Source organism: Dromaius novaehollandiae, chromosome 1 (genome assembly GCF_036370855.1).
Source record: "Dromaius novaehollandiae isolate bDroNov1 chromosome 1, bDroNov1.hap1, whole genome shotgun sequence".
NCBI classification, from domain to species: Eukaryota; Metazoa; Chordata; class Aves; order Casuariiformes; family Dromaiidae; genus Dromaius; species Dromaius novaehollandiae.
This window is the reverse complement of record NC_088098.1, coordinates 185678288-185702176: the sequence shown is the minus strand read 5'-3', so window position 1 is coordinate 185702176 and position 23889 is coordinate 185678288. Positions and strand designations below refer to the sequence as shown.

The following is a 23889-nucleotide window of genomic DNA, read 5'->3' as shown; positions in this document are numbered from 1 at the left end:
ATGGAGCTGTTTGTGTACAGCAATAGTTAAATCACTCATTTTAATAACTCCTGCATCCTAAATAAATCACTGCATTAAAACAAAAAGAACAGTTATATAATACAGCCCTGATAATATATGCTCAAGACTATCAAGAATATACATGTTAAAAACCTGTAAAGGAAGACAGGACTTCAAATTGTGTTCATGCAGAACAATATTTCCATTTAGATATGTGTATCATAGTAATACAATCAAATTTACATTGTATCATTAGTCAACATGGTTTTAAAAAGTTTGCTTTAACCACGTTCATAATTGGAGAAGAAAAAAATAACATTGAATTATATGAACACCTGACATTGTCATAATTTCCTGGCACCTGTGTTTCAACGAGGAAAGTCTGCAGAGGAATGGAAGCTGTATCTGGGCAGAGCAGTGATAGGCAACTTGATTAGTTTTGCTTTCTTTCCAAGTTGGCCATGTAAAGGACTTCAGTGAGGCAGAAGCATGGGACCAAGTCAGCAAGCAGCACAGACAGGGCATATCATGCATCAAGTGAGTATGAGAAGGCATTTCATTCCATACTAGCTAGATTAGGTAATATATTGATCATAAGGTGCATTCAAAACTGAAAACACCTCCAAACTTCTTAGTTAATCTTCTAAAACTCATGTTCTTTCACAAGAAACAGTCCCAAAAGGTACTTATTCATAGCTCGTATGAGGATTACCTGTGCACCTTTTAAGCACCCTCCTACTGAGTTCACTGCTACATAGAGACTCATTGTAGCAGAAATTCTCTTGTGCAGCATAAATATTAAATATTTATATTAGCTATTTTGTATTAATAATAAGTCACTTAACTCCAAAGGAAAGATTTATTTTGAGATTTTCTAACATTAATTTTAAACACAAGGAAACTGCAGAAACATAACATTGACACTGGTTGGCCCAAGATGACCTAAGTATTACAAGCAGGACAAGGTGTGGTATTACTAAACTCTCATAAAACCAACTAAAAGACATCTGTATCTAAGACATGTAAGAAGACACAGATTGTTTACCTGATGTTTCATGATATAAGGTTTTTCCAAGTTTTTCTTTATATTTTTTAGAAATATAACTTCATTTTCTTTTAGTTTGCACAACTGAAGTGATTTCAGGACATCTGGAAGCTCTACAGAAATAGCTGTCAATTCCTAATTAGATATAAGAACACATTGAGAATACAAAGTGAAAAACTAACATGTAAGTGATAATGAAGAGTTTTTGATTTCATATCCCCAAAACTGTGTATTAACAAGTAGAACAGGTTGCCCAGAGAGGTTTTCAAGTTTCCATCCTTGAAGATATTCAAAGGCTGTCTGGACACAGGCCTGTTCTAGGTAACCCTGCTTGAGCAGGAAGATTGGACTAGGTTATCTCCAGAGGTCCTTTCCAACCTCAACCATTCTGTGATTCTGTGAAAATATTAACGGCCATTAATTTTGATAAAGCTTTTGTTTTCTTCCCTACTTCTTACCCCATCCTCCAGCTAATCTCTCAAACTCTGGTGTAAAATTCATTTCCACTAATAATCTAATCCACACATTTCCAATTCACACTTCTACCAAAAGACAAACGTCTACTGTTCTCATGTGACAGAAGAGCTTTAAAGGTCACATGGGAGAATCTTAAAAGGAGTAAAAAGCATCTACCCATCCTACAAGGTGCACAGCTACTCAGAGAAGACTCAACTCAGCTAATAAAATGGATCTCTGCGTGTTCTTAATGTGCTTTCTTTGAATGGTGTTTTAGACCACTGTTATAAACACAGGGACACGGCTCATGCTTAAACATGATCTTGGATAACTTTTAGATACACCTAAAATATAAAAAAGGCCTACAAAAGATGAGAAAAGATTTTAAAATGCTTTTCAACAATATAAGCATTACTGACATGTAAGAAGCAAGTTTTCATAAACTTCATCAGCCCTACTCTCCCTAAACTTCATCTAACTCTAAATGATCAAACGGTTCTTACCCATACTTGGGAGAATGTTTAGCAGTACTATTTTATTAATTTCTCAATATTGATGCAAGTTTAAACACAAATGGATTCAGAGTTTCTGTTTTTATTTTTAAACATCAGTGAACTGTTACAGCAATCTCTAGCTAGCTAGCAGTCAATTCAGGAAAGTTATAGCTTTGCAGAAGGCAATGGCACCTTATTATAAAGCCAACTCTGTGAAGGAGGAAGTTACAAACTACAAACAAAATAGTCATGCCAAAATACTGATACACATACTAAAAAAAACCCACAATTAAGCATGCTATTCCAGACCATTCTGACACAATTAATGTTTTAAATATATATATAAAGCACTGATACTTGCATTAAAAGCAAAATCAGTATTTTTGACTATGTTTAAAACTTATGTTTTTAAATACTCAGTATAAACATATCTAACTTCTCAAAGAAGAAAATTCCTCCATCAAAAAGGTATATTATTTAGAAGAGAGCAGTGTTCACTACATTATTTTCCAATAGAGATACATAGTATACCTGCAAACGAGCAGTACCGATCTCTTCAGCAAAACCTATAAATGTAACCTGTAAAATAAATATATGAACATGTTAAAGAACAGAAATGTCTAGATTTCTGTAGAAATTCAGGAATTAAAATTCAGTAGACTTTACTGTAAAGCTTCATTTTACTGTCACAAAAAAACATACCTTTGAGCAGCATTGCTTGCAGAAAGAGTAATATACAGTCTTACATGGAGAACAGTAAGCCTATGCAATTTGATTTGTCATGAAAGATTAGATCAGACTGAAGAGCATATACATTTAAAACCTACTACCTAGAATTTCTTCTAATGGCCTATTGGCTGGTGTATCTTGAGCAACATATATAGTTTCATTACATCTGTTAATATAAACATGATTTCGCAAAGATCAGTGCTCCTCTGTCCTTGCTTCCAGCTGGCCAGGTATAAGCCAGTTCCAATCAGTTCTGAAATTCACATCCACGCTAACAAACTGTGATATATTAGGCTACACTTAAGCAAATTTACCATGTAAATTGATTAGCCTTAGGCCAAAACAGAACAGAGGACTTAAGCCACGTGTTTGCATGCAATATCCAAGTAGACAAAATCCTAAAGTAAAAAAAAAAAAAAAAATTGTAATACTCAACCTTAAAAGAAGTTCTTGTCAGGCTCAAGAAACTGGAAGGTGATAGGACTGTCTATTCAGCTTCACCTCAGCTTGTTGTGCTTGTGAATAGTGTTATTTTATCATATATTCCCATACTATTTTGTCTACAGACATCTCGTATCATTCACTACTAACAAATCAAAGGACATAAGTATTTTGTTTTATTTTCGTTCTTCAGTGACACTTCATGACCTACTGCTTCATGTGCATTACTCCAACCCTGCTTTAAGTGTCACATTTATTCAGTTCTCATTTAGTTTATCGCTTATGGCAAATCAATGGTGTATCTGCAAGCTTCCAAAAACCCAAAGCATTTATTTTCAGAAAAGCTTGTAAGAAAAAAAGATTTCCATTTTGTAGACAGGGAATTAAAGCACAAAGATCAAACATTTTCACTTACGTCTGGAGCTAAATTTTTGATGCCTTGAATTCAGTTATTTCAAAACACTATGCAGTAGATCAAATTGTATGTATTCAGATCACAGGTCATGCTAACTTTGTGGCAATTACTCACTGTTTCTGTAAGGTAGCCAGCTAGGTCTTAAGTGTAAAATAAATCAATAGATAAATAAAAATAAAAAAGGGGAAGAAGAGTATTATGTTCATAATCACTTATGGTTAACCAGTTCAGCAATTTGATGGGGAATACATAAACTGTGAAAGAAACAGCTAGAAAAAGAAATTGCTGTAATTTGTAATTTGTTTTGGTGAGTATTTGCATTTTGTATATTTTATTTCAGTGTAGGACAGAAAAAGTCTTACTTGTAAACTGAAATCATACTAAAATATTCTGGCAACTTGCATTTTGGAGGGTCTTGTACTGGGAGGCTACTTTCCTAACAGAAAAGATCTTTCTGTTTAAATCCACATATCTTAATTGGCATATTTCAGTTATGACAAAGCAGTAACTGAAACAAAGCTTTGCAATAGCATTCTAAACAGCTCTAGGCAAAACACAGTTCTTCAGCACAGCATTCACTGTCTTAACTAAGAAACAATCCCATTTGAGCAACACGCCCTTCAACTCCTACATCTTTTATCCGTACAATACCTACTGTTATGGAAATTAGGCTTGTTGGCCACCATAACAGGGCTCGACCACCCCTCACGTGGTAGTTAGACCAATAGCAATTTTTTGGTCTGGGGTCTCCTGCTCCTCATTGGGTCTCATTGTCATTCTGAGGTAAGCTGTTTTTCTCCTTATTTTTGTTTTTTGCGGTCTCTGATGACGGCTGTACCTCTGTTTTTGTTGGGTCTTACTGTTGTGTCTTAGGGTCCTGAGGAGGAGGTGATTCTAAATCATAACAATTAACACTGCCCCAGCAGTGAGCTAAGGCTTTGTCCCTCAAGGTCCTAATGCCCTGCACTGGTCTTATTTCAAAGCCTTGACACCCTCCCTTTCAGAGTGTGAGACGCAGGAATGCAGACACCCTCCCTTTCGGAGTGTGAGACGCAGGAATGCAGACTGCTTGTAACTTCTTATCTTCCTAGCTTGAACCAGCTCTGAGGCCCTTTTCTTACTGGACTAAGTAAAAGTTCATTATTTTATCTAAGTGCGGCCTAAGGCTTCAGCAAATTTAGCTACTCATGCTAAGCAAGTTTTATATAAGTTGTGCTAAGCGGCTACCTCCAGACAGTTTCAGTTCGCTATTCTTTAACACCTACAACACATCTTTCAACTCGTACATCTTTAATCTGTACTATACCTACAATACAGCTGAATTCTTTCACTGAAGAGGCCTAACAGAATACCAAATGACTTAAAGGACTTGAAAGAAAACCAATTCTCTGAACAGCATTTTGGGAGACTTTGGGGTTCATTGTTGTTTTTTGTGGGTGTATGTCCCTTTTGTTCCCCACTACCACCCTTTCCTCTTCCTCAAGGTAATAATTCTGAGCCCCTTCTCCCACAGAATCCTTAATCGTGTGAGACAGGGCAGTATTCAGGAGTTGTAGTTTCACACAGAGGAGGGCCAACCAGTCAGCATATACGCTGGCTGGCCTGTGGACGTTGGCCAAATGACATCATTGCACAGTCCACCTATTCTTGCCTCAGTGACAACATTAATTTGGATCTCTCTATGTGACCTGCCTTCAATTGTCACAAATTAACAGAAATCACCTTTACGACCTCAAACATGGATGAAATTAGTAGACTGGTTCAGAAATCATTGGAGAGTGGACCAGGGGGACAGAAGGGCCTAGAATCAATAACACAAACCTTTTCCTTAAACTAAAAATAGTGTATGTGGCACTGTATTTGAAGGTTACCACAATCCACAGGGACAGAAGTGCTAAATTAAAATTGCATAGGAAATCTAAATTCTGTTTTTTCTTAGTCTGAGCAGTTACTCTGCCGTTCTAATAATGTTCTGTTAACGCTATTCTTTATATAGGTGTCTTTCCCTACATTTTTCAGAAAGAGAGGAAAAAAAAAAAACCCCTGTTCTGCGATGGTATACCGATCATCTTACATTTCATCCAGAGTGCTTTTAACTGCTTGAGCTAATGAAGTAATTGAACATAGTAAGGTATCCCTCTCTGTAGCGACCATCGCTAGAGGCAAGCAAAACGTATGCAGCTAGCTATTTGCCAGGTACATGTTAAAAGAAAAAAAAAAGAAAAAGCAGCATGGGGGAGGGGGCAAAGTTGAAAAGTTTGAGTTTTATTGTAGGTTCTAGAGCACAGTCTGTCTGAACAGACAACCATTATAGCTTTGCAGGTTCAGAACTGAATCTAAGGGTTCTGCTACTTTGTTAGAATACCACGCATACAGTGTCAACACAGGAGTGCTCATCAAATGTAGTATAGCCAGTAATACAATTCTTAAAAAATCATCTGTCCACATATTTTGATATTTAGTTTCCTGATTGTCATAAAGCAGAGAAATGTCTTCTTGAAACTTTACAATCCTTTTGAAGACTGCAGTTACTGAATTCAAGGACAACAATGCAAGGTAGAGCTTATGGGCAGTCAGCAAGTTGACATATTGTTCACATTTACTATCCTGCAACTTCCCATTCCACTACAAGCTCAATCATCCTTTATTATACCTATGAAAAACATATAAATTGTTAGGTTATGCCAAACCTCAAGAAAATTAGCTTGTTCTTCCCGATTCAAGCACTCTTCTGCCGATACACTGCATAACTCCTTTCTGCTTTGTAGCAGTGACTTCATAGAGTGCAGTACACCTTCACCAAAAGTCTGAAAGACAATAAAAAAACCCAACAAAATATAAAGCAAACAAAATGCATTTTCAGTTCTGGGTACAGGTCCATCCATCTGTCCCGTCTCCAATACATTTCCCTACTTTAAGCACTGTGTCAAGCTATTTTGCACATAAATCACTAGGTTTGAAATTTAAGTCTACTTCAGAACATGGAATCAACACAGATTAAGCTGTTTTTCTTTAAGCAACACTTCTATTCCAAAAGAAGTTAGCCATTCTGTATTAAAAAAGAACAGTGAGAAAATGCAGGTTGTTTATTAATTATCTCAACTAATGCCTGCAGTCTTAGAACAACTGGGAGGAAAAAAGAAGCAGATGAATCCAAGATGAAATCCAATCCTATATATGGAACTTTTCCATCATTTTTCCTTAGAAAAAATTGAAAGAATTTAGTCAGTAGGAATAATGGAGGTGACTGCAACAGTCAGGAGAAGGGGGAGAAAAAGGTGGGGGGGGAAGGGAGGGTAGAGAGAAGTATATCCTCATTCCTTGAAAAAAGAAAAAAAAAAAAGAGTCCAACTGAACCAGATGCAATTATTTCTTGGAAACTTATGATGACAGGCAAACTTGGACATATTGCTAAGAAAGGCTTGAGAATCTAAGAATTTCTCCCAATGTAAAAATGATAAATGGCAGCAGAATCAAAGACTTATTTACTGTAACTGCTATCTGAAATTAAACAAGATGGCAGAAAAAAACCACAACAAAAATTGTTTTACTCCTCAGCTTGTAAAAAAGCAAGCATCCTTTCACTTTTTTAGGAAGTCAGCAACCTTTTTCTATTTTGAGTTGTCATCTTCTCTAGCAAATGTTAAGCTAAGTAAAAATAGGATCATAATGTGGCTATTAACTATTAGGCCAGTTGTTTATCATCCCTATTCTTCCTCTGTTAAAAATAAAATCAGTGTGTCAAACTTAAGAAAAGTTATTTCAATTCTGCATAGCTTCTTAAACAACAGTAGAAGTGCTAGAGAGCCAAATGCAGTCAGAGAGTGTTTTGTTTCTGATACTCCCACAGCAAAAACAATCCATTTATGGTAAAAAGTGATCTTATGTATTTCAACTAAACCTCAAGAAAGATTTTGTTTTCTGTAGAAAAATGGTACTATTGCATGGGAAGTCCAATTACTATAGCATGGACACTGTTACCATGCTTTCACCCATGGTGATGCAAAATGAGGAAAACATTTCTAAAATGGCTAGGCAAAAGCAAAATAGAAACTTAATTTTAGGATCCTTGAAACTACCAAAACACATTTCAGAATGTTAACAAACAAGTCCTAGACTACCACCCTTACAGTGAAGGCCGAATGATGTTTAAGCAGTCAAAACAGTCATTTATATAGAAAAGCAACAGCTGGCACCTCAAGTATTTTAAACTGCATTTAATGCAGTTTTGGGATCTGACAGGTGCCACAAAGGCAAGTGTGGGACACCGGATGGTGCAGCCCATAGAAGAGGGGTTTGCTCTGGGGTGCTCCCCAAGAGCAAACCAACCCTTGGTGCATCACAGCCTGCACCACCACACTGTGGGGTTGCTGCAGCCTGAGGGAACACCCTCCAATGACTGAGGTAAGGCTGTGGGCTGGCATTGTTCTGACAAAGGGAGTAAGCCACGTATGCTTGTGTGGGCTCGGACCCATGGTTAGCTGGCCTGCAGACCCAACAACCCACCCATCAGTGGGGCCACCCCTGATGTCACCAGCATGGTGAGGAGAAACAAGGAAAAATTAGACCAGAGGAGTGGCCCACAAGGGGTGAGAGCGGTCATTATACCATGCACCTGTTTTTGAGAATCCAGGGAAAACTATACCAGAGGGGTGGCCCTTGAGGAAAGGGCAAGAGTGGTCATTTTACCATGCAGCCATGACTGAACTGTAGAACTCTGATATGCGTATACATTTTCAGTTCTGTTCTATTTGCAGCTTTGCTATACTGTTAAGCTTTGTTATAACCTCTTAGCTCTAATAAATTCTCACACTTGACAAATGATGATCTCTCGAGTTCAGTACCACTAACCCCGGAGTCTGAAAGAATCCCGGACACCCCTCTAGTAGCATGTCACAAGGTCATTTGAAGTTGACTAAGTGTGTTCATCTAATTTCTGCTTTCATCTATTCCTTTGCCCCCAAGTATGTTCAGTTGCAATTTTCCTTTGACATGTGTTAGATATACATATATATCTTTCTAATCTCCTAAGTAAACTGACAATGTCCTGATTCTCTGGATCTTCCAGGTTTACAAGCTGCTACAATGCCAACACTGCTCAAAGCCTCTGCCCCAGTAATTACAGAAGCAGTTAGTCTCTCCACCACTCCTCTCAGAGAAGAGTCTTTTGTGAAGACAAACAAGCTTGTCTCATTTTCAGCTTCTACAATAATTTAATCAGTCACAGCACTCAAAGCAGTAATTTAGAGAAAGTCTGAAGAGCCAAACAACATGACCTGCTAATTCTCTGCAAGCTAACAGTGATCCACTTTGAGAAGTGCTCAGTATGCTTCTCTAGCTGTTAGTTTTCTATAGCTACAAACTATTAGATATATCTTATTTATAAGCAAGTATTTTTTCTTAGTTTAATATCCTGAAAGAAGCAGCAGTAGGGAAAACTGGAATAGAAATATGGTATTTGGAGTTACTATAGCTGAGATGAAGGAAAATTCAAGGGTTTGGAAAACACCAGATTGAAGTCAGAGAGGAAGAAAGATCCACCAATTGAAAAAAACATCCCTCAGGTTTGGAAGAACTGACACACAAGACTACTGATCTGGTAGCACACTGATGGTGGCACTACATAACTGAAGATAAACAATATCTGTATTTAAAAAGGAGGAGGAAGGGTGTGACGCATAGTTTTAAGATCAAATCAATGAATACAGAAGAAGTCAGAATAAAGAAAGAAAAGCATACGGAAATAACCAGGTATATATAACATACTATTTCCAGAGCAGAACTCACCCATCTGGACTTCCACAGATACAGAGTACACTGTACCATACGAAGACTTAACCAACCCCCCCCCCCCCCCAAAAAAAAATTTTTTTAGCAAAAGAACTGTTTCTGGAAGAAACCTACCCAAAGGGTCAGCAAAGGATGTTTTGAGAGGGTATAACAGAAGTGGGCCAGTAATAACTTCCTCAAAATTAATCTTGAAACTCTGATGAAGTATCATCATTAATAATGTATTGCAAAAAAAAAAAAGAAAAAGTACAGATGAAGTCTAATGATAATTCAAAGCAAGAAGGTATCATCAACTAAGAGGAAGAACAGCATATCAGAAAGGAAGAACTTGTTCAACATGAGGGTTGCAGTAACAAGAATAGTTTAAAACGCAGCACGACAAAGTGCAAGGTGACCTCCTTGAAAACTAACAGCAAGCTTTCAAACAGAATTGGGAATTTGCAAGTTGGAAAATAAGAGACCTATGACTAGAAAATATGATACAGCACGGGGAGGGGGCATGAACACAATCCCAGGATGCATCCTTTTAGCAAGAGAACTAACATCATTAGAGTCAGCGAGAAGGACATCCTCTGTAATTGCACATACAATATTATCCACATGTAAAAAGGACATTAATTCACAACAAACACAGTAAGGCAGACTATGAAGGATAATCACTGAAATGCAGAGGCTTTCACATAAAAGCAGACTAAGACCTTAGCTTACACAGCTTCCAAAATGCAGGCTGAGAGAAGATATGATCTCTGACTGTAAATACACCACGAGGGTGAACATCAGCAAAAGAAAAAAGCCATTTCAGTTGAAGACTAACAACAACCATGAACAAATGGGTATGAATTTGCTGTTAATAGTTTTAGCCTGGAATTCATAAGAAGATTCCTACTTATTACAACAGCAAGATTCAAAAAGACTTAAAAACAGCAGGAGGGGTTTTTTTGTTATGTTTTTTTAAAACCTCCCCTCACTAACTATGAGACTTATGCTCATATAACTTCATATGCTTATTGAAATCACGCTTGTGACAGCGGAGGCCTGGACTCAAATCCAGAGAATTCTTCCTGTCATATCCATCATGCAATGCAAGCAAACTCTCCCACAACCCCTGCTTGGGAGACACTCAGCTAAATTAATAACTGAAAAATGGTGTCTCCCTAAGACTACCAGCTCAGTTTAGGTAAGAACCAGAGGTCATCCTCAACAACAGGATGTTATTTGCTTTTATAAATAGCACAGCTACTTCCAATACACATTTACCCATGGACAAAAGACAAAATTTCTGTAGAGCTCTATTTACTAGGTTTGTGTACTCCTTCCAACAGAAAACCTGAAGTCAGATATCGGGCAGGGAATCCTATTTCAGCTGTGAACAAAGATTTTTGAGCTCACTAAGCTGTAGCAGGGGAAACACGAATGTCCTCAAATGCACCTAGAGCAAGACAGAACTGAACCTGGAAAACAGATCTCCCTTCTCTAGCTCAAATGAGCAAAGCTTTGCATTGTCCCCTTTCTGGCCAGCAAATGCAGAAGTCCTTATCTATGGATCCTTCACAGTATTCTAGAGTAAATTCTATACTTACAGATTTCATGAATAATTTTAAACAATTGTTTTCAAACATTTCAAGCAACTCACAAACCTGTAAGATGCCTATGTCATTGAGGGGAGGGGGAAGGAGAGTGAGAGGGTAGTGCTTTATATAGGTAGCAGGAGGAGATTCCAAGAAGCATTAACAGTGTCTGAAACAAGCTCTGTATTTTTTCCAGTATCTGCAGAGAAATGAAGTCCAATGACATTAATTTTCATATTTACTCTGCTGCCAAGTAACAAAACAGTTCTTCCTGATTGCATATGCCATAAGATTTAAACTGACTTTTTTAAAATCATTTTGTAAAGATGGAAACTTGGGCTTCAAATGACCATACCACAACCATGGACTGCCTTCATGAATCAGACTACAAGCTATGAATCAACAGAAGAGGAAGTATAGTGTGGTTCCAACCACTCTACTGTCTAGCTCTGTGCAAAAGGATACAGGTTCCATGCTGAAGTCCAAGTGGCTGCCGCTGGGGAAAAATTAAGAGGAGGCAGCTACAGACCAAAACATCAGAGTCTAGCTACATGAAAATGTAGAATTCTGTGAGACACCTGAGATGGGTCAAATTCATGTTGCTAGAACCACACGGTCCAGGTTTAATAACAATTAATAAAACAGTTCACAGAGAGAGTGTTTTAAGCTACTATTAGAATCAGTCAGAAATCGCTGTTCACTACCATTATTAGAAACAGATTTCTGGAAACCAAAGGCCTAGAAAGCAGGGGGGAGGGGGAAGAGGCGGGGGGAGAAGGTGTTAACAAAAAAAATAAAGGCAAGACTATAAAATACCTCTAAAATTCACTTTATGTACAGGTTGAGAATGCAAAATGACTTCAATGTAGTTAAACAATTCTATTTGAACTGGGGATTTTTCATAAACCAGTAAAATAAAAACCTTTGTACCTTGTGTCTTAAAGTGAAAGAACAGCACCCACAGTTACAAACTGAAGTACGGCTGTTATCATTCTCTATCAGAAGCCGGAACAAGTGATTATCTGCAGCAAGCTAGCAGACACATAATGCAGATCTTTGCTTTCAAGCTGTTTCTACAGGACCTGTACCACAGACACCGCTTCCCTTAAAAAAGTGCTTATGGAATAAAGTAAGGCAATTTTCAGATGACACTACTTCCTTGCTCAGATTTCCCTGTTTAGCACTGCATACACCTGTAAGAACAGAATTTATTAGCAATCAGCAAAGACCTAAAAAATACTCATCTACATTCAATTACTTTTTGAGAAATATGATTGGATAAATCAATTTGTTCCTTCAGGATAAACTGCTATGTATTACTTTCCTCTAAATAAGTGCTTATAGAAGTTCCAAGAAAAATGCAGAAGCATATTTACATTCTCCAAGTTAAAGCCACAAAATTGAAAAGAATAAATAAAACAATTATAATTAGTAGACATCACAGTGGCAAAAAAAACCAAATTAATATCATTCATAAGTGCTAGGCAGATCTTATTTTTCATCAAAGCACTCCCCAAAAGTTAATGTAAACGTAAGGATAAGCTAGTCAAGAAACCGAGACCTAAAGATAACGATATTACAGCAAGTCTTAACAGATTTCACAGAAGAGAGTTTTCAGTGAACACTACTCATATTTTAATTACCTATAAACTTGAATAATCAGTGCTCAAAAAAAATATTCACAGTCCACCAAACGAGGCAAACTGATATTTAAATACATCACAATTTCATCAAATCACCTCAAAATAAGAGACAACAGGCAAATGCACATGTATTGTACTCTTCTCAATTATTCTGTCTCCCAGTTCCACTTGGCTGAATAGGCCAAAACATAAAGCAATGGCAGTTTTTTGCCTCCTTGAAATTTTAGCCTATCAAAGTTAAAATATATAAAGCAAAAACCAAGCAAACCTACCAGTCCACTCGGTTCATTACTAGACTGTTAGGATTAGGATCAAAAAGCCTTTAAAGTATTATTTCTTAGAACAGATAATTACCTTTTTCACAGATATCCTTGGCTTCACTCGATTGCCGTGAGCCTTGGCATTTGTATCCATGACTTTACCAATCTTTGTATTTGATGCAAGTCTGCTCAAAAATACCTATAAAAAAATTATACATGATCACTTTATGTTTCCTCATTTAGTTAACACATATTTTGAAAAAGCGAGTGGATGAAACAAGAACTAATCAATACAAATTTAAAAGCATTTTAAAACTGAGGAAGTTTAAATGGCATAACATCCATACAGATTTTACCTTTAAAAAGGCACACTGCTTTAAAGATTTTAAAATCACACAAAACATAAAACTAAAAAAGTAAAGCTTTAGTAAAGTTAAAATTTAAAAAGTTAGTTCCAGTATGTTTCTTTAAGTAATTTCAAGGTTGCACGGGGGGATGGGGGGAAAGCATTATCAGCCATAGTAAAATGATATCCAGTGTAGTCTAGTGAAATTTATTGGCAGATCCCTGTATCATACCATGTACTGGAACTACCCTCCAACAATCTGGAGAGGAAAATGTACTACTTACGCTCTCAGCCAACTGGCCTATTTATTTCTGTCATTCTAACTACTACAGAACACAGGTGACTTCTGTTTAGGATAACATGCATCAATAGTCTTGTTCTCTGGCACTGGTCCGGACAATCCTCCTCCAACTGGCAAAACACAAGAGACCAAGCATGCATCTACCAGCACCCTTACATCACCAAAGCAGCAGTCAGAAGAGCTTCTACTTAAGTCAGCTATCCTTATATCCAGGTCTAACAAAAGATACAGCTATGAAATCAAAATACATTTTACAAGTTTCCTCCTTTAATAAACAGCAATGGAAAGAAACAGAAGAATTCAGTTCGTTTCATTCATTTCTACCACCCCAAAATTAGCAATAAATGAGAGAAAGCATGTGCTGGACTCTTAAATTCTACAAAATTTTTAATACTTTTTTCTTGGTCACACAATTTAGCCAAGAAGAACTTCTAGACTACTGAAAATAAACCAGGTAAGGAGTAAACATGTTAAATTGACTGCAAAATAAAAAATAAAACATGCAGACATGACAGTAAAATAACCTTAATGAAGACTAGTTTGCTAGAAACTTTAAAAAAAGTTACACAGGTAAACAAACTGTAATGTGTTCATCTGCAGAGCACAATATGCATCTTAATCTTCCAAACTTCAGAGATCTAGTTAAGACAATAACACAAAGCAGATCTCTAAATCTGTCTACCATCTATTTTTTTTTAAATATATATATATACACACACATATAAAAAGAAAAAAACACGGCAAACTTCATGGATGGAAGAGGAAAAAAACACAATGACACTTCTCTTGAGAATTACATGCTAAAAAAAGATGCGATGAAACAATGTCAAGCAAGAAAACAGATCCACTTCACTTTTCGCTACTGCTCCATCTTAAATGGCTAATCTACTCTTGCTAATCTAATTGTATCAGAGAAATACTCTTAAAATATCCTTGTCCTAAGAAGGACCATCAATGGGAAAAAATGGTTTCTCACATAGGGTCAAGTACAAGTACTTTAGCTCCACTATCTGTGGACTGCTCATTCCTCGCAGCAATTGAAGAAAGCCCTCCCTGCACAGGGAAATGACAGAGATGACTTCGTAACCATCTTGGGCCCAGCAGGATTTACTCAGGTACAGTCATTTACAGTTACAGTATGCTGCCTTCAGGCAGCAGGTTAAGCATCATCCTATGGCACAGGTCTCAACTAGCAAACTCCAGATACCCAAGTATTCATACAGAGCCACCTTCAGCGTCATCTATACCATGAAACCAACAATTCCGTAAGTCATAGTACAAAGACCCTGAAAGATGCTGGACAAAAACAGTCCTGGTTTACCCTTGACTCAGCACCATAACCATTTTGTCTTCTCTGCATCCTGCCCATCAGTACGTGCACTACGCAGGCCTCTCCACAACCTACAGTACCCCAGCTCTGTCACCCAATAAAATTAAGAACAGTAATTTCAGAGAAATCCCATTCCCATTTGTCCAACAGCACAACACAGAACAAAAAAATCTGAAAGAGCTCATTTTATACATAAAACTATTATTCACCTTCAAAAGCGCAATGGCCAATCATCTGAAAAATATCAAAACTTTAAAACCAACTGGAAAGGAAGTGAAAGTACTGACAGAAAAGACAGCCTGGATACAGTTCATGTCTTACATAAATAAAACCTACTGTTCAAAAGTATTTTTACTTCTTCATACTGTATTTGACTATTAAATTTCATTTCCTTCTATTGTAAACTTCAAAAGAAAAGGGGGAATGGCAAAAGCCTCATATGTCAGAGGAACAGAACTTTTCTGGTTGATATTTATTCAGGAACAAAGGCAGATATTCAAAAAAAACAAAAGAAAAAAGAAAAAAGTATCTGACTGTGGAAATTGTCAATACATACCTGCGCTAAGTTTAAGCAACAAGTAATAAGCATTTAGCTTTTCAAATCTTATTCAAGTACATAACGTGCAAAATTCAATAGTGAAATCAGCTCAAAGAATTCAACAGAAATTTTGCCCTGGTTTTCAATTTTTTGTATAAACTCATCCTAAACATAAATTTATTAAAAGTCAGAGTGCACTTATAACCATTAACTAACAGAGGTAGAAAGTTTATTTAATGTCTATAAAATGCAAATATGCCAAGCAAATCTTTTCAATAGCTGTGCACATACACAGTTCTGTGTAAAGGCATATCAACATATGTAAGAATTTGAATTGTATATGCACTAAGTTTGAACTATATCTAATATATTCCATTCTTATTAAATTAGGTTCCAATAGAAGATGCTAGCTGAGGACAACCGTATATCTATGACTATGTTCCAAAACATATTTTTGCTGTAGTACTGCGAAGGGGGGCAGGGGAGGGAAGAACTCTTTCTTTTAAAGCAAAAATACTTTTTGTGCCTTCAACATAATGACCAGAAGCAGCCAAAAGAACTTAGCTGATGACTTCCAAAAGCCAAGCATAAGCAAAAGCTGAGCTTGGACACACTCAGTCGAAATATTAAACTTAAAAAAAAAAATTAACTCCTTTGTAACCTTAACAAAGTAAATGCTACTGAAAAATCAAATGAAACAATCTTGCACTGACAAACACAGAATAGTCTGATAGATGCTTTTCCATTTCTTATTTCTAATAATTTATCACTTTCACTAATAGGGTTGGCAGTGTTGAAAACATCCATTTCTAAAAATGCAAGTTGTCTTGACTGCAACTATATCCACACTAAGAAAATGTGGAACAGATTCAGTCCATGACTGCTTTCATTCACCAATTGTACATTAAGATCTGTCTGAAGATTTGGCTCAAACATTTTTCTTTATAAACTGCTACCACCACCTCATTTCCTTTTGATTCACTGATTCCATTCTTACAATGGTATTGCCAGCATACTGCAACACTGCATCACGGTCTTTCCTCTTCTTTTTGTTAAAAAAAAAAAAAAAATTAAAAAGTTAAAAAAATTCAATATTCAACTGTTAAAACAATGATTAAAAAATGCAGCCATATATTTCAGAATATTTGACTGAAAAATTGGAAAATTTGCAGTTTTCCATCTACCCTGAATTGAACCGCTTTGCTATTTTTTTAAAAAGTTTGACAAGCAACTACCATAGAAAATTGTCTCTTAATATTGCTACAGTGTAACAATAAACATTTCACATTTTACCATAAAATAACTACACCATAGAATGTTATAGGGAATATTAACATTTCTCATACTAAATCTTCTTTAAAATATTAAAAATAAACTCTTTCACTGTAGTAAACAGCAAATACTCATCCTTTCCCTGTGTAAGCTCACTCAATATTAACATGATTGTTTCTATTTACTTTCTGATTGCGTATCAGCAACACAGATGGCACCACAGCCATAAAAATAGCACTAATCAGTTGAATGCCACTGTAGCAACACTAAAGCAGCATAGAATCATCCCCTCTCCTCCTCATCTCAAAAAAAACACTTTTTACTGTTTTCTCCACTTTTCCTCCCTACACAAGGAGGACTTTAAACAAAAGGGGTATTTGCCTTTGGTCACCTAAAGTATATATTTTTAATCACTTCAGGAAAAATCAAATCAAGGTTCATGTAAGCAAGCTGACCTCTCAACAGTTAAAACGCCAGAAAATCTGTTAAAACATAAAGAACACTTGTTAAAACATAAGAAACTTCTGGGGGAGCCTGCATTCCCAAATATGATCTTTAAGAAAAATATTACTTTTAATGTACTAAAAATACCCATTAGTCTAGACTTTGGGGTTTATGCAATTAACTTGTTGGTTTTGCACTTCATTCTGTTGTGCAATACATAACATGGCTAAATCTTTTTTTTATTTTAATATGATTTTATAAGTAACAGCATTTCAATAGTAGCATTGCATTTTTCAAGCAATCTTATTTCCCCTTGGAGAAGAACATTGCCATAGAATACCCTCTTTAGGAGGTATTTTTTCAGACTGCAACATACCAAATGATTACCAGGAAGCGGGAATAATCTAATTTATGTTATTATTTTTCCACACTGAGTAAGACTTTCCACCACAATACTCTTCCAACTGTCAATGGATTTTAAACAATCCATGAAGGATAAGAAAATACCATGAATTATCAGACAAGATGGCATAATTTCATTACCAAGCCTCAAAGAGTCACCTTACCTGCTCATGCATGCAGACCAAGCAATTTGCCTGGACAAATGGGACCAACGCTATAAATATGTAATTTCTCAAGCACCAATTAATACTGACAGTTATCTCTCACAAGATTAAAGACTAATTGTATAATCATGAAATAAACTTTCAACCAAAGTAAGACTGTTTTCCCAAATCTAACATGGACAACTTAAGTGTACTGTGTTACCGTTGACTTTTATTACCACTGATCTTTCCCAGATAAGATAGATCTTATTATTTTTCACCCTATTTCATAGTGATTTCGTTGCACTGCAGTAATATGTCAAGGCTTCAATACGAACCTTATTGTGCCAGATCTACAGCCACAGTTTACATTTTGGGTTTTTTTTTTCTCCTTTGTTTGTTTCTGAATGGATATTAGGGAAAACTAGTGCGACCTACAGAAACAGGTAACTTCAGTAGACGCAGAGAAAGCTCAGAAGAGCGAAGAAAGTGAACGCACAACACTCCCTCCTCCCCTCTTAACGGAGGAAAGTAACTGGGAGAAGGATGGGGAGGGGAAAAAGAAAACCCACTTTTAAAAGACCAAACGCCGAGAACGAGGCGAGCTTAGTTAACCCGTGTGCATCAACCGCAAACCAAGCCAGCACGCAGTCGAGACCGCACACGACCCGCGCCTCGCGGGTCACCGGACTCCTCTCCCCGGCGGGCCTCCGGCGCAGCCCGCCGCGCAGGCCACACGTAGGGGGCCGCGAGCACCGCCCCCCCGCGCCTCGCGGCCTTCCCCCCCCACACCCGGCCCGGGGCGCCGCGCTCCCCTCAGGTGCGAGCGCAGGGAAGCGCAGGGCCGGCGGAGGAGCGCCTTGCCCAGGGCCACGCAGAGCCCGCTGGGGAGGAGCCGGCAGCGGCGCGCCGCGGCTCTGCTCCCCGCAGGGGAGGCGCACAGGGGCAGAGCATCCTCGCCCCCCTGTGCCCGGGCGGGAGCCACCTGTGGGAACGAGCCCTCGCCCGGCAGGCCGGGAGGCAGCGCGCCGCCGCGCGGCCCCGCCCTCAGCGGCTCCCCCGGCCTCGCGCGGGGACGGAAGCAACGGCCGCCGCGCCCCCCGCCGCTAAACGGTCGGGGGGGGGGGGTAGAAAGGGGGGAGAGGAGCGGGCGCCCCGTACCTGACTGCCTCCTCAGCATCCGGCACCCGCAGCCATTTCGCCTCCTAAAGCAACAGAGCGAGCACCCACCCCGGCCCCCTCCCGCCCTCCGCCACTGCCCCGTCACCGCCGCAGCGCCCCACCGCCGCCGCCGCCGCCTCCCCGGCCGTCCCCCCGCACCCTCGTCCCCCGCCCCCCGCCGCGCGCGTGCGTGTCGCTCTCGCGACGTTTCCCCGCCCCCACCGCAGTGTCGCGGTCCCCCCGCCCCCCGCAGGAGGGAGGGCGTCACGTGGCGGCTCCCGCCGCGTCCTCATTGGCCGTCAAGGCGGGAATTCGAAGCCGCCCCAGCAGGAACCCTGGGAAGGGGGAGGACGGGCAGGCGGGCGCGCGCCGTTCCCCGCCTTCCCGCGGCCCGGTAACGGGTGCATAGTCCATATTCTCCTCACAGGAGCCATTTTTTACACGCCTTCTGCTGGTCGAGTTAGGACCAAAAGCCGCCTCGTGCCTGCCCCTTGCCCTCTGTCGGGTGTGCTCCTCCGGGCCTCGACAGGCACCGTCCCCTTGCCCTCTGTCGGGTGTGCTCCTCCGGGCCTCGACAGGCACCGTCTCTGAGGGGGGATGCGTGAGGTGGCCAGTGCTGCTGCCTTCCCGCACAAAAGCTGCGGTGGAGTCACAGCCAGTATCTGCCCTGCACCAGGAAGCATAGCGTGGCATGAGGCTATCACCCTTCCCTTGGTGCCTGGCGTGGCAGTTACAGCCTTCACACAGCCCTTGAAAAGTTGTGTTAGAAGCAGGATGCCAAGCTCTGTCCTCCAAGGCGTATGGGGCAGGCGACCTGCGAGGTGGGTCTTCCCTGCTTAGTCAGTCTGGACTTAAGACTTGCCTCTTGGTTGCATGCAAAAACCTCTCACGCGAGGCTTGGCTTGCCACCTGGCTGGCTGGCTCTGCAAGGCGGATGGGTTAGAGGCTAAATCTGGTTTTAGTCATACAAGGCACAGACAGCAGACTCTTAAACTCTGCCTGAAACCTCCAAGCATTTCCTTCCTTCCCATCCCTTTTTAAACTCAGTGCTACCAGATTCCCCAATAATTTACGCACAACAAGATAGGCCATCAAATATGTGATTTATTTTCAAATTCTCATGAACTATGATAGTGATAAGTTTTTAACTGTACATGGTGTTGCAGCATTGAATTTCTTTCTATCTGCATGGAAACAGTGATCTAATAAAAGCTCATGCAACTTCCCAACATTATTCCATTACAACCCCAGCTCTGTCAGACACTAGCATGGCAGCAGCAAAGGAGGACACAAACCAGAAAGTCTGTTGACTGCAGTGGATTTGCTGCACTACCCCTCAGCTGTGGAGAGTCTATCACTGTAGGCAAACAACTCTGTCCCTCCCCCAAAAAAGAGACTCCCCAAATCCAGACCAGTTTTACTGAGAGTTGGCATATAAGAGTGGAACTAAGGAGAGGGAAGAACAGAACCAGAATTCCACCGTAACTAGAGACTCATGCATGGGGGCATGTGCTTGCAACAGCTTTTGCAGGACAGAAAAGAAGGAGCACCTACAGCTGTTTTTAGCAAGAATCCAAAAGTTTATATACTGGCAGAAAAGGGAAGAAAAATGATGCTAGCCTTGTAGCTTTTTACGTATTGAGGATTTCAAAGTGTGACCCATCTACTTCTCAGGAAGAGACAGACAAAGAGAGACAGAGAGACTACCCTGACTGCCTACCAACCTTCTTCCCACTACTACTGGAGCCCTGTAAAAAGGCAGTGAGAGTGTGTTCTTGACACAAACAAACCAACCTTATTTGCTATTGGATCACCATAGCTGCTTCTGTGTAATTTCTGGCTTCCACCTAGCTTCTGTTTTTACTTAAGCCTTTGCCTTTATTTCTGTTTAGTCCTTGATAATTTGCTATTCCTGGGTTGTATAGTCATTTTAGCCATTTCAGAAGTCAGGACACATGTTCACTTATTCATTTTACCAACAGATAGAGAAACTTAATTTGCCATAAAAACTAATAAGCTATGGGGCAAAGCCTGCAAACCATGCAGGCTGGATAGATAAAAAAATCAAAGGATCTAAAGTGCTAGTAAAGTGGGTCAAACAAAAGGTTTCTCTTATTCCTAGGGACTACAGGTCCCTTTGGGGTGGGGAGAAAGTAAATGAATAATTGAATCAAATTTAACTCAGGTTAGTCAGCATTTCAGTGCTCATTGAGACCATGCTATTTTATAAATTTACTGTCCTTTAAGTAAGAAAATTTTAACAGTTTTGCAGATCTTTGATCAACCAAAAGGTACCTCTTTTGACCAACTCCTTAGTTCAAGATACCTTTCAGTTTTCCTAAAAACTAATAATTCTGTAAAAGGGTTTTGTTTTTGTTTTTCATATATCAAGACTTACTGTAAGTAAAAGTGTTCCAAAACAAAATAGATTTGGGAACAACACAAATATGAGAAAGCATGCTTTAAAAATAAATTCAAGCCCATTCTTCCCTTTGTTCTGTAATTCCCCTTAGACTATTCAGAATAATGAGTTCCTATGGCTCTCTGCCAAAACCTTGAAAAAAAATCAAGACTTACCCTCATCAGGAAACTATGAAACACAACCCGCCGCACACCATTGTTTGTCAGAAGAATGTTTTTATGTACAATATTAAAAATAGAAATAGTTTTGGAATAGTGATTTTTTTTACAACTGATTTAAATACTGCCTTTGTAAACGTACAGGAAAATTGGCTAGTGGTTCAACACTTCTTAAAATGCATATTAATTATGAAGAAATAGAGTGTCAGTTTCTGCACTCTGGTAATTTATGTCCTGTAGAGCACACTTTAGTTTTATATTTTTCATATATTTTGAGGTGGGCAGACAGAACAGGAAGGAGTTTCACAGACAGCAAATGCAAAAGTTGGGGGTCATTTATAAAGCAGAAAGCTAGTAGAATATATGATCGAAAGAGCAGCATTCCTGTTATAGTGAAAATACTAAACTGAAAGGTGAAGAAGAATGAATTTCCTTTTTCAACTAAGGCATTTCCTAGTTAATACACGAGTATAGGTAGATGAACCCAAAGCTAAACCCAAAGCATACATACCTAAAATAGATCTGACAGGAATCAGACTTATCCAGGAGACTAATCTGACATCCTGGAACATAGTTTTTATTTGTCTCATTAGTTACCATGGGAGTACTTCCATATTTGAAGAGGGGTATACCTGACAGGAATATGTCGGGTGTCCAGGGGCTGCCATGGTTTTATTGTCAGGCAGGTTTGGTTCTTTGCCAACAGTGGGTGTGTAAAACTTTGCTGCTGGTAGGAGAATATGGACCTTGCCTAGCAACAACATCCGTTACCAGGACCTATGAAAGTGAGTAAACACAAGCTGGGCTTAATGGTAACTTTTCAGGATGCAGAAGAGTCAGTAGGAGGGTCCCTCAGGATCAGGGCAGGGAGCAGTTTTATTCAAGTTCTTCATCTCTGACCCACAGAAGGGAGTGCACAGTGAAATCTCCAGGTTTGAGGATGATACTAAGTTCTATGGAGTAGGCAAATTCCATGCCAGTGGTGAGGAACATGCTCACCACAAATAGTAGCTCTTTTAGCAATAATCGGAGATGGAACAGTGAGTTGGATGGAACTTTTCTGTTGATCCAGTGGGGCTTTTCTTACGTTTTGGGTTGATTTTTGTCCAATTTTCTTTTTCGGGTTAGGAATATATAAAACTTTTTTGGACATACTTCCAAGTTTCAGAATCTTTCCTTTTTTCCTCTTGTAACCATATGCTATAGGTGTGTGATTATATAGAATACTGCCCCACTCTATTTCTATGGGAGGAATGCTATTAGAGAATTCATAAACTACTTAAAGGGATATTTTCTGATTCTATAAGCTGTATACTTCTCTTTTAAGGTAAAAGAACATTTCTAACAAGTTATAAATGTTACTTTCATTTGATATGCAACATGACAGAAACGAATGCAGGATAGATTGTGATTTACTCCTGGGCAATCCTTGAGTTTTGTCATGTAGACACTTGCAGTGTTTTCTGCTTTTTCTGTATCAGAAACATCTTGGTATGTATCACTAGAATCTTTTCTGGCAGAAATATTATTGTATCACTGATGCTATCCGGAGTCACTATCCGCACCTGTCTTACAAGCTTGATATTTTCAGTATCACTGGCTTAGAGCAACTTGTGGAATGTCCATCTCAGACTGACTTGTATGTCATCTCTCTAACATATTCAGTGCCGGTTTTATAAAAGGAGATGAAGAAACCAGTCTGTGATTGTATGGCAGTTTTCCATTCATTTTCTTATTAGTCCCTTGCTAAGATTTTTTTCCCTTGTACAGGAAAGCTGTTTAGTTGCATAATTTAATCAGTGTTTTTTTGATGACACCACCTCTGAAGAATGTCCCTCTATACCTAAAGTTTTATTATGTCCAGGCAAGACTTTAAATTGCATCATATAAACTACACTGAGGTAGTAGTATGGATTGCCTGCTCAAAGGCAGATAGTTTATAGTCTTGCCATTCCTACCTTTAACTGGAGACATAGCATGCATTTCTTGAGAGCCTAGATAAGCCTTTCCATTGATCCTCTTGTGGCAAGCTGGAAAGGGTCTGCCATGCTTGCTACTACTTTTCCCTCAAAATCTAAAGCTTGTCTGATGTGAATGAATGATGCAATGTCTTGAATGACTTTTTGTGGCTTCTCTGTCTATAACATAGCCTTCTGCCTCCCAGCCTCAGCAACCTGCTTCTACATCTGCACTGCTTCTGGACTATGCCAGCACGAACATTTGTGAAATCAAGCAGTAAATGAGATTGGACTGAGAAGGCTAGAAAACAATCTGATTTTCTTCTTTTTCTCCGATCCAGTTCACAAACATAATGAATGGGTCAGCATGGCGCTGGGGATAGCACAGACATAGCTGAGAACAGGAACAGCTTAAATTGGCTTGTTCTGCCGGTAAGTGCATACCCATGTGTTGACTTGCATTGCCATTTAAACCCTGCTCAGTGTCTCCTTGAAGATGATACTCTTAACACATCTACCAACTAAAAAACTGGAACTCTTTGTTTGAGTGTATAATTTTATTAGTCATTCTGT

The 23889-nt window shown here is 39.1% G+C and overlaps 1 protein-coding gene across 8 annotated transcripts in view; it reads right to left on the bottom strand.

The window, feature by feature from the left end:
- AKAP11 (A-kinase anchoring protein 11) overlaps positions 1 to 19004 on the bottom strand; it is a 45152-nt gene extending 26148 nt beyond the window's left edge. For 2 of the 8 annotated variants that reach the window (XM_026099199.2, XM_026099203.2), the window contains exons 1-4: positions 12936 to 18756; positions 6271 to 6387; positions 2527 to 2574; positions 1046 to 1180 (exon numbers count right to left, since the gene is read on the bottom strand). In XM_026099199.2, the coding sequence (XP_025954984.2) occupies positions 1046 to 1180; positions 2527 to 2574; positions 6271 to 6387; positions 12936 to 12995 (360 nt within the window). In that variant the 5' untranslated portion in view covers positions 12996 to 18756. Of the gene's footprint in view, positions 1 to 1045; positions 1181 to 2526; positions 2575 to 6270; positions 6388 to 12935; positions 18757 to 18778 lie in introns of those variants that run through there. The other 6 variants (XM_064504821.1, XM_064504822.1, XM_026099200.2 and 3 more) reach the window with 6 other exon arrangements.
- Between the last annotated feature and the right edge of the window lie 4885 nt (positions 19005 to 23889).